Source organism: Benincasa hispida, chromosome 1, assembly GCF_009727055.1.
Source record: "Benincasa hispida cultivar B227 chromosome 1, ASM972705v1, whole genome shotgun sequence".
Lineage (NCBI taxonomy): Eukaryota > Viridiplantae > Streptophyta > Magnoliopsida > Cucurbitales > Cucurbitaceae > Benincasa > Benincasa hispida.
This window is the reverse complement of record NC_052349.1, coordinates 88,555,648-88,565,728: the sequence shown is the minus strand read 5'-3', so window position 1 is coordinate 88,565,728 and position 10,081 is coordinate 88,555,648. Positions and strand designations below refer to the sequence as shown.

Sequence of the window (10,081 nt, the reverse complement as noted above, 5' to 3'; positions counted from 1 at the left end):
CATATTTACAGTGATGTGCAATGGAATTTAATTGCTATGAATATTCTGAAATTAATTTTTCTATTCTGTTTTATTGACTTATTATGGTTAAGACAATTTTCTAATCAATATTTATGTCTAATCATTTGTATTTGTAATGTACCTACCTAAGTATCACATCAATATTGTAAACTCTTTTACAAGCTAAATTATAAAGGAAATGTTCTTCAACTTTTTTATTTGTTTAAAAAATATCAATATATTTTTCTTTTTAAAAAATCACAACATTACTCTTAATTTTTCAAAAATATTTTAAAATAACCCTAAAAAATCTTTAGAATGATTGATGCACACACCAACTTTTCATCTAATATTTTAACCGTTTCTCTACAAAAAGGTTAAAAGTAACTTTCAAAACAATACATATATCTTTTAATAGCAACTTACAGGTATTAGTTATAATTTAGGTTTTTTTAAGTTTTAAAACCAAATGGACCTAACTATTCTATTCAATTTAGAAATTAAGTTTGTAATTCGAGATTAAAAATTATATATTTATATCACAACTAATTACAAAATTCTGTCAAGTTATTAAATTTTGTTCAAGTAACAGATTTTGATCAATCTTTTAGAAATGAAGATTCCACTCGAGATATGTCGTAAATTTTACAATGCAGTTTAATTGTAAAAGATATTCACTCATTATTTGAATTTCAACAATCATTTTATAGCTATTTTCCATTAAATAAAAGCACTAAAAATTTAGTTATAATTTTCTATCAAGGGAAAAATTATATCTATTTAACTCAACAAACATCTACACTTAGTTGTATCTACGAAATAAAATTATACTAAATATGTAAGAAAAAAATAAAATTAAAAGATTTAATAGAGAAACTCAGGGTCGGTTTAAATTGACTTGAGAAAAAAAAGTACTTTTTTTTTTAAAAAACTCATTTTTATTTAAACTCTCTTGATGAAAATGTTGAAAATATATTTTAAAAGTTATTTTAAGTGATTGTCAAATACTCTAATTTTTTTCAAAATGACTTATTTTTAATTTAAAACTTGAAAATGCATTACAAACAAGTTAAAATTTCCATTCTTTTTATATATAATTTTATTACATTGTCCACTTTATTTTATATATTTATTCTTTTGTAACTTCAACAAGGTGCATAATTTCGAACTTTTAAGTTTAACTTTTAGAGGGACAAATAATGCATGAGCCAATTTAGCAAAATTCATGTACTCAAATTTTTGGTTATTTTTTTGCAACCTCAGCCCGCCTTAATTGTAATTCAATGTTAAAGAATTAAAAATTGATTTTTCTTTTTGATGGGATTGAAAATTGATTTGATATTATGTATTTAAAGCAATAAACTTTACCCGTGAGATAATAATTAGATATATTGACGAGAATTATAATAAAATATCTTCCTTCTTTCCCTAAAAGAAAATAGGAATATTATTAATTAAATCTATAAAAGTAAGTAAGAATTATGAATTTTTTCTTCCTTTAGGCAGACTGATTTTCGTAACTTGTTGAAGATTGAAAATCCGATTAGAGGCTAAATCACGAACAGCTCGCAAACACAAGTTCACCGGAGAACAACCAATCTCAGGCAAGCGATTTTACGATTAATCCTTTGATTATTCATCAGCTTCAACCCCGTTCCTCTGGAATTTCTCAGTGAATTCAACAGTCCTTGGAGGGAGGGAAGCAGAAAGGAAGGAAATTAGGTGTTTCAATTCAATTTCTTTCCCCATTTCCCCTTTTGAAGTCCAATCCGGAAACGGTATACAATAATTTCTCTTGGATTTTTGTTTCTCTTTTCAACCAATTGCAGAGCCTCTTTGTTCTCATGCACTCTCGTAATTTTTGTTTGCTTTTGCACCTCTCTTCCCACTGTAATTTTGTGTTACATTTTCCTTTTTCGGGTTTTGTCATGACCCATTTGTTTTTTTTTTGTTCAGTTACTTGTTTCTCGTCGATCCAGATTGGTTCAGGCTGGAATTTGATTGTTACTGGGGTCATCAGTTTAGGTAAATCGCGACCCACTTATGGATCTTTGTATACTATCGTCATGGTTGTTCTTAGTGTCTTCTTGTTTCTTTTGTTTGTGGAAATCTCCTAATAGGAGTAATGCAAACGGTGTAGTTGTTCACTCGTGAATTTGTCATTTACTTTTCGAAGATCATTTGGGTATTTAGAATCAGTTTCTTTTTCCTTCTTTTTCATGCTACTTTTCAGTGTTGTTAAGGGATTATACTTTTTCCGAGTCCCCTTTAATCGGGTTGTAATGCAGGTTTTCCAGTACATTGTTTCGCCTGGCGCTGATTATATTCAGTACAAATGTCTGTGTGGGGGAAAACACGTGAATTATTAGGTTAGCTGTTCAGCCTCGATCTTGATTATTGGTTGAAATCTTGGAATTTTGGGTGGGAAGTGGATAGTGATGACTGAAAATTAGGGGGCATGGTCCTGGAACTGATGCAGCAAAATGAGCCGGTCCCCTTCATTTTCTGTGAAGTCAGAAGTAAATGTGAAGTTGGATCCAGAATCTCTCCAAAAATGGGTTGTGGCCTTTTGCATTATTAGGTTTGATCTTGAACAGGGTCAACTCATTGAGGAGTGCTACCCTCCAGACTGTCTTACTCAAGATGAGGAACTTGAAGTTGCATTTAGTTCATTTCCCGATTCAATTTCGCAGCACCAGAACCGGTCAAGCATTCATGATTGCATATTCTTTTTCCGGCTTCGAAGAAAGGAGATTTCTCAACCAAAAAATGTTTCTTCTTCTGAGATAACTGAAGTGGATGAGTTATCACCGAATACCAATGACTCAAAACTTCCAAGATCAAAAAGCAGCCTTGGTACCAAGTCGAAGTACATGTATGGTTTTGTTTTTAATAGGCAGAGACATGATGAGAGGCTAAGAAGAGGTGGAGAGCAGAAGTCTGTGGTAATTTTGTCTCATAGTCCTTATTCTACTGTCTTTAAACCTCTGTTGCAAATCATGGGTCCATTATATTTTGACATCGGGAGGAGGGCTCTCGATCATATTGCTGCTTATATTTCAATGTGGCCTGCTCCTGTACCTGGTAAACAAATGGAGCTTCCTATTGGAAATGCCTTGCTTAAAGCACACTTGCCACCTGTTCATAGTCTGCCAATGGATGGTGAGACGTTTTCCGAAGAGTCTACATCCTCTATGGCTCCTTTTCTTCCCAATAATCAATCGGTTCCACAGGGTCTTTTCCATGATTCAGATCTCTTTGGTACATTCCGAGGTCTTCTTTTGCAGCTCTGGCTGTTGTGGGAGTTGCAACTTATTGGTGAACCAATCCTTGTCATTGCACCAACGCCTCCCCAGTGTTGTGAAGCTGTTGCTGGTCTTGTTAGCTTGGTTGCTCCTCTTCTTTGTAGTGTTGATTTTAGACCTTATTTCACCATTCATGACCCTGAGTTTTCACACTTAAATGCACTTCAAGAGGGAGCTACATTCCCACCAATGGTTTTGGGGGTCACGAATCTCTTCTTCCTTAAAGCCCTTCGTAATATTCCTCATATTGTCTCAGTTGGAAACCCTGCTGTTAATCGGCTTGCCCAGACATCCAGGTCCTCTTCTGGCAGTGTTTCTGGTGCACCTGAAGGGTTTGGATTTCGGCAGCTGTCCTTGAAAAAGTTCTCTCCATCAAATTTGCTCAACGCTGTCAAGTTGAGGAGAGATGGTCCACTATGCCTCATGACAGAACATAAGGAAGCTATCTGGAGCACATACCCTGCAGCAACGAAGCCAGACACATCGATCTTGAATCGGCTTATTGATGCTGGCTTATCACCAAGGGTTGAGGAGTCCATGTCTGTTGTTAACAATGAGATACTGCGTCGGCACTTCCTGGAACTTACCACCAACTTCTTGGCTCCTTTTGGGCCATACTTCCGGACCACCACCCCTTCAGAAGGATGTTCTCCATTTGATGAGCCTTCTCGCCCCCAATTTAGTGCTGATGAATTTCTTGCCAATCTATCAACAAGAGGCCCAGGAAAATTTCTGGCGAAGCGAATGAGATCTAACTGGCTGGATTTGTACAGGTAATGTGGGTGTTAAATTCACATGCCCTTCTATGGTACTCTTCTATTTCATAGGAAGTATTCATCACCCTTTAAGAATATCTTTATTGAATTTTGTTTTCATCATATGAATTGACCTGTCAAACTATAACTTCCAGGCGGTTTCTCAAAGGACCAAACTTTATGCCTTGGTTTCAGAGAAGGCGTGCCGTTGCAGAACAAGAACAGCATAGACTATGGAGGCAAGCAAGAATGAATGCTGATGTACCACGGCTTATGTCTCAAATGCCTGAATTGGAAGTTGTTGATTTATTTAATGCTATTGAAAGACATCTTCTAAGAGAAATGGAGGTATTTGTCCCAACAATTCCTTTGTGACTATTTTAATTCCAAATAAATCTGATTAGTTTCTAATTACAGCCTTTTAGTTCTGTTGAAAGTTTCTTTTTTCCTTTTTTCCGGACACATTCTTTTGAAAGGTATTCGAATGCTTTTGAGGAGGTAGGTTATTTTAATTAATTAATTAATTAATTTTTGTGCGGGGGTTTCTGATCCCTCTGTAAGATATTAGGACACTGTGTGATGTTTTAAATGTGATTTTAAAGAATATTTTGGGCTTGATGATCAATAGATGGTTGTGAAGGCAGAGATTGTTGATATTTTTGAATAATTGGTAGGAATATTATTTAGGCTTATTGGAACCATATTCATAAGAATGTAGTAATGAAGAATAAAAATTATAGAAGGTGGGAATTTCAGGCTAGGGGAACCGTTATAAACCATTCCTCTTACAAAAATAAAGAAAGGAGAATATTAGAAAAACCTCATCTTGTCTCTCTCCTAGTCCTATCTTTCTCAAATTATTATTTCTAGCTTTTCAAATTCAAAATTAAAGAATTGGCAACCGTCCCAACCACCTGGACAATGTCCACATTCCTCGTTGAGATTGGGAAAAGTTGGCGTGAGTTTTTTTTCTTCTTTCTATGAGAGAAATGTTGACGAGAGCAAAGTTAAAAAAAACTCTGAAGGAAAAAAAAAAGTAAAGAAATTCTCTCATCAACATTAACTAGTGTGAATTATTCCATTAACATCATTGTTAATGGTCGCCCCCATGTCAAGATTATTCCCTCACGCGGCATAAGACAGGGCGACCCTCTCTCTCCCTTCTTATTTATATTAGTTACTGATTATCTGAGTCGTCTTCTTGACCATAGCTCCGCGTTGGGTCTTACTGTTGCTCATCCTATTGGTCATTTGACTTTTACTCTGACTCACTTATAGTTTGCTGATGGCACTTTATTGTTCTCAACTGTTGAGAGATTTGCGTTACAGAACTTGTTTGACATTGTCCACATTTTTTAATGTGCTTCAGGGCTTAAAATCAATCTTGCTAAGAGTGATCTCCTTGGGATTCATGTTTCAGACTCTAATTTTGATTGATCGTTGTGTTCTTTTGGTTGCAAAAGAGGTTTCTGGCCTGAATCTTATTTAGGGCTTCCTTTGAGTGACAATTCTAAGTCTGTTTCGTTTTAGCAGCCCGTGGTTGAGTGAGTTCAGCATAAGCTCCATAATTGGAAGTATGCTTATATATCGAAAGGGGGCCGTCACTCTCATTCAAGCCACTCTCTCTAACCTTCCAACTTATCATGTCTTTGTTTTAGGCCCCCTCCTCTGTTATTGGCTGCCTTGATAAGTTAGTTAGAGATTTCTTTTGTAATATCTTTGCTCGGAGTTCTCCCCTCGATGAATTGTTTCTTTTACTGAAAAAAAAAAAAGCAAAGAAAAACAAACCAATAGCCCATGGAGGTAGACATCCCCATGCCTACGAGGAGGAACCGAACAAAAGGGCTTTAATCTAAGTTGACAATAACTCTTTTGCCGTCTTTAAACCATCACCCTGAAAGCAACTCAGGAAACTATCCTCAAAATACTTGGGAGGACACCAAACTAATTCAAAATGTTGGCAAATGAAATTTCAGCCACTCGAAGCAAACAGACAAAGAATGAGAAAATAGTTGAGCAACACGTTGTTTGTTTACATACATAGTCAACTTGCAGAGCAATAATTCATTGCAGTAGTTGGTTCTCCAATCACAAAGCCTTGTGAAAAATAAAATTAAAAGTACCATGGCGTTCTGAAAAAATCTTATGCCTTCTCTTATATACATGTATATTGGAGTAAAATCAGATATCGCATTGCAAGGAAGATAGTGGATGGAACAAGAATGTTTGCTCTTTCTTTTTCTTGCTTTTGTTTCTCCCTCTTTTCTTCAATCTTCTTTCTATTAGTCTCTTGTTGGCTCTTCTTTCTTCTTTTGGATAAGAAACATTTCATTGATATATGAAATATCCAAAGAGTCACAAGAGAGATCAAGGTGATAGATTCAAAGATGCCAAAGATAAAAAGGAGACATCAAGATATACAAATGAAGAGAGAGAATTATAGGCATATCAAAATGGGCAATACAAAAAAGTGAATGCTCCCTAAACCAAAAGCAGAATAAAATAGAAGTAAATCCAAAAAAGAAGAAGGTCTGGTAGAGCTTAATCCTTGGCCGAATGAGATTACTGGAACCCCATAAGATGCCCCATCTTCCTGGCCTTTCTTTCAGTTATAATCTTTTTTGAGTTTGTAAGATCCACAAATGTATTTAGTTTCATGATCTACCTTACATTTGTGTATGTATTCTATCCCGTACTTAGTGATAACAGAATGTGGCATTGTTATACTCCCATGAGGACTCAAATCTCTCAATACGTTTATTCGAGTAAATTCGTGAATCTAATTGTGAACTTCTCATCATGTGCATTATGATGAAGACATATGGTTTAAGCACCAGATAACAGCTTTTGAGTATGTCAGATACCCAAACACAAAACTCAAAGAAAGCAAATGAAACACAAGACATTAATATATTGTAATATCAAAAGAAGTTGCAATATAACCATAGCCTTTCAAGAGGGCTCTCACCCAAGGTTCCACAATGGACAATCCTCACCATAATGATTTCCCACCTCTAAGGTTCCAAACTCCCCTTATTTATAATCAAGTCACTCCTTCCTACTTACCCATATACACCCTACTGCTATTTTACTAATATTACCCTCCATTAGTACTCTCACAGAGTAATGGTGAACTTTCACTCTTTATTGAGTTTTTTGTGACAAACTTATAGACTAAGATGCACTATAGCTTGACAGCTATGTTTTGTCCTCTGAAAAATTAGTTACGGTGACTTCTCAAATACGTTTATAGCGGTTTATAATATATATTCAAAATATATTTTAGGTATGCTTTTTTCATCTAGAATGCAGTCTAGAAATAAAGAGAATATGAAGTGATCACAAACAGTCGAAGGCCATTGTATATTTCTAAATATGTAATGTCTTGGAGCAAAACTTCATTAGAAACTCACAAATATATCTATTGAAAACATGCTTTTAAAAATGAAAAAGTCAATTGTTTCCAAATTTAATACGTTTTATCAGTGTATGTTTTATTTTCTGTTGTGTCCATATTTGAAAAGTAGAATAGTTGTGTTTGTTTCTTATCCCAAAAAAAAAAAGAAAAAAAGAAAAAAAAGAAAGTAGAATAGTTGTGCAGATTAAAATGTCAATGTTTTCTTTTCTTCAACGATTGCACTAAAAAAATGTTTGGTGTCAGGATGAATATTGGACTTGGGAAGGTCCATTTACCATAGCTTATACTCCTTTAGATGTCCTAGAAATTCAAGGAAATAAAATAGAAATTGATTCCCCTTATTAATGGTTTAAAATTGCATCAGATTCAATATGTAGTAATATTTTGAAATTATTTACTCGCTGTAGTACCTTAACTGCACCTTCTTCAGTTGCTTAGAATATATAGGATAACGTTTCTACTTGTTTTACTATGTTTCATAGATATGCAAGTCTTTTCAGCTGGGGTCTAGGTCTCATTGTCATTCAAATTTGGGGATGATAGAAATTAGTTACTGAGTCGAATAAAGATGACGGATTGAAATGCATGTTCAATCTTAAAGAAAGTGATGTTTTTTCGGACTTTGTGAGACCATTGATTCTTTTTATATGAGAAATCAGGAATGCTGTAGGTTAAAAGAAAAGGGGGAGGAAAGCCAAGTCCCAGCCCATGGAAAAATATAAAAAACTTTTCCAATTCGTGCATGGATCATTTAAACTATAGTTGTTGAAGGGGACCTATAATTTGCACTTTCCAAGAGTCACAAAAGACAAATTATGAAGCCTTTAACTACAAAACAACCCTTCAACCAACTAATCTTCCTGTTTTTCACTAAAAACAATATATGATGCAGCAAATTTCTCTCCTTTTCTTGTTTATAAGAGGTTTTGCCCTATATATTTATGTTTCATACCCCATCTTCAGCTGCAGGAATCCAGGAGGCCTTATGCAGACTCTGTGGCAACTTGTCAGAAACTTAAAGGAGATTTGACGACTGTTTTCAACGTGCTTCCTAAAGACATGCAACAGCTTTTGCTTCTTAATCCACAAAGGGCATCCCTTCTCCGCGGAAGTCCGGAACCAATAAAACTTCCGGGGCGTCCGCTTGTACAAGTTGGTGTTGTATCGCCAAGATAGTACCAAATACATGTTATGAGTAAGTAGCCTCAGGCAAAAGGGATTTTCTTCTGATTTATAGAGGCAGCCCTCATTGGTTTGTTCACTACGTCTCTGGATGGGGAGAATTTCCCCCACTGGCTGCTGCAAATGTTTTAGTAGGTACCATTTTAGACCTCTCCTAATCTTAGTACTTAAGATTCATCCTGAAAGTATTAGGATGAATTATCCGGTTTATCATGTTTTTAAAGACATGTTTCTACAAATAAACAGATGGCCAAGGATGGTGCATATGCTGGTTGTGTTACTTTTCAGTCATCCAATTTGACATCTGCAACCTACTTTGAACTTATGGATCATCAAAAATTCTTTCAGGAGAGATGATTAGTTAGCTTTGCTTTTACTAGAACTTCTAATTTTGTACTGTCTTCATCACTTCAAAGGGAGCATAATGTCAACTTGTATGTAACTTATATTTTTGTACCGAGTCAGATCCAGCTTTTATTATGTAGATGTAAAGTTAAAGCAAATAGTTTCAGCTCGAAAATTCTGAGACTGTTGCAAGAGATGTTACACATTGTGGGGTTTCTTTCAAGTGTTTTGAATTTTACATCATTGGAAGAAATTATCGAATTGTAGCCACTATTTTCAATTGCCGTAGTTACTGCTTACAGTAAACAAAGCTGTTAAATTATTATTTTGCTCTGTTATTATTTCTTATTTTAATGAGTTTTTGTCCCCAGATTAGAACTGCCGCTGGGTTTCCATTTATTTATAAAATAATAAATAACCATACGGTTCAAATACTACTTTGGTGTCAAACCAAGCAATTGGCATAAGAGTGCGCGCTAGTAATAACTAAGTATGTGGTTCGAATTCTTCTACCCCAATTGTACTTTTTTAAAAAAATATTACTTTAGTCTCTATATTTTTGGTTTTAATTCATTTTGGTCCTTATACTTTAAAATGTACTTTGGTCTCGATACTTTTAACATTTGTTCATTTTGATCTTTATATTTTGAAAAAGTTCATTTTGATTTACGTACTTTTAAAAAGTGATCATTTTGTCCCATTAAAAGGGTTACTTTTCAAAATTTCAAAGACCAAAATTAATATTTTGAAAGTATAGAGATTTAAATGAATCAAAGCTAGAAGTATATGACCTAAAATGAACAATTTTTAAAAATATAGATACTAATGTGAACCAAAGTACATTGTAGTATTTACACCTAATAATAATAATGCAAGTGAGTGTTGGAAAATAGTCTGGTTGAATGATTACATAACATGACAAAATGTGTAGTATATGTATAAGAATTCAAACTTCCTATCTATGGAAGATATTATTAACGACTTAAGAATTTAATTATAGTTAAATTAGTAAATACAGGCGGTGGATTGTGGATAATGAATTTTGTTATACTGACTCTGGATTTCCTTTGGATTCT

At 34.4% G+C, this 10,081-nt stretch overlaps 1 protein-coding gene across 3 annotated transcripts; it reads left to right on the top strand.

Moving 5' to 3' along the window:
- Positions 1-1,481: 1,481 nt before the first annotated feature.
- On the top strand, positions 1,482-9,285 carry LOC120082400 (protein DENND6B). Of its 3 annotated transcripts, none has more exons than XR_005483169.1 (6): positions 1,482-1,778; positions 1,957-2,025; positions 2,289-4,078; positions 4,216-4,408; positions 8,442-8,791; positions 8,907-9,285. XR_005483169.1 is itself a non-coding variant. In XM_039037565.1 (5 exons), the coding sequence occupies exons 3-5, from the start codon at positions 2,484-2,486 to the stop codon at positions 8,652-8,654; spliced, it is 2,001 nt and encodes a 666-aa protein (XP_038893493.1). In that variant the 5' UTR covers positions 1,482-1,778; positions 1,957-2,025; positions 2,289-2,483; the 3' UTR covers positions 8,655-9,285. The 3 variants fall into 3 exon arrangements, 1 of the variants encoding a protein (XP_038893493.1); XR_005483167.1 differs by having other exon boundaries at positions 8,442-8,795; XM_039037565.1 differs by having other exon boundaries at positions 8,442-9,285.
- Positions 9,286-10,081: the final 796 nt, after the last annotated feature.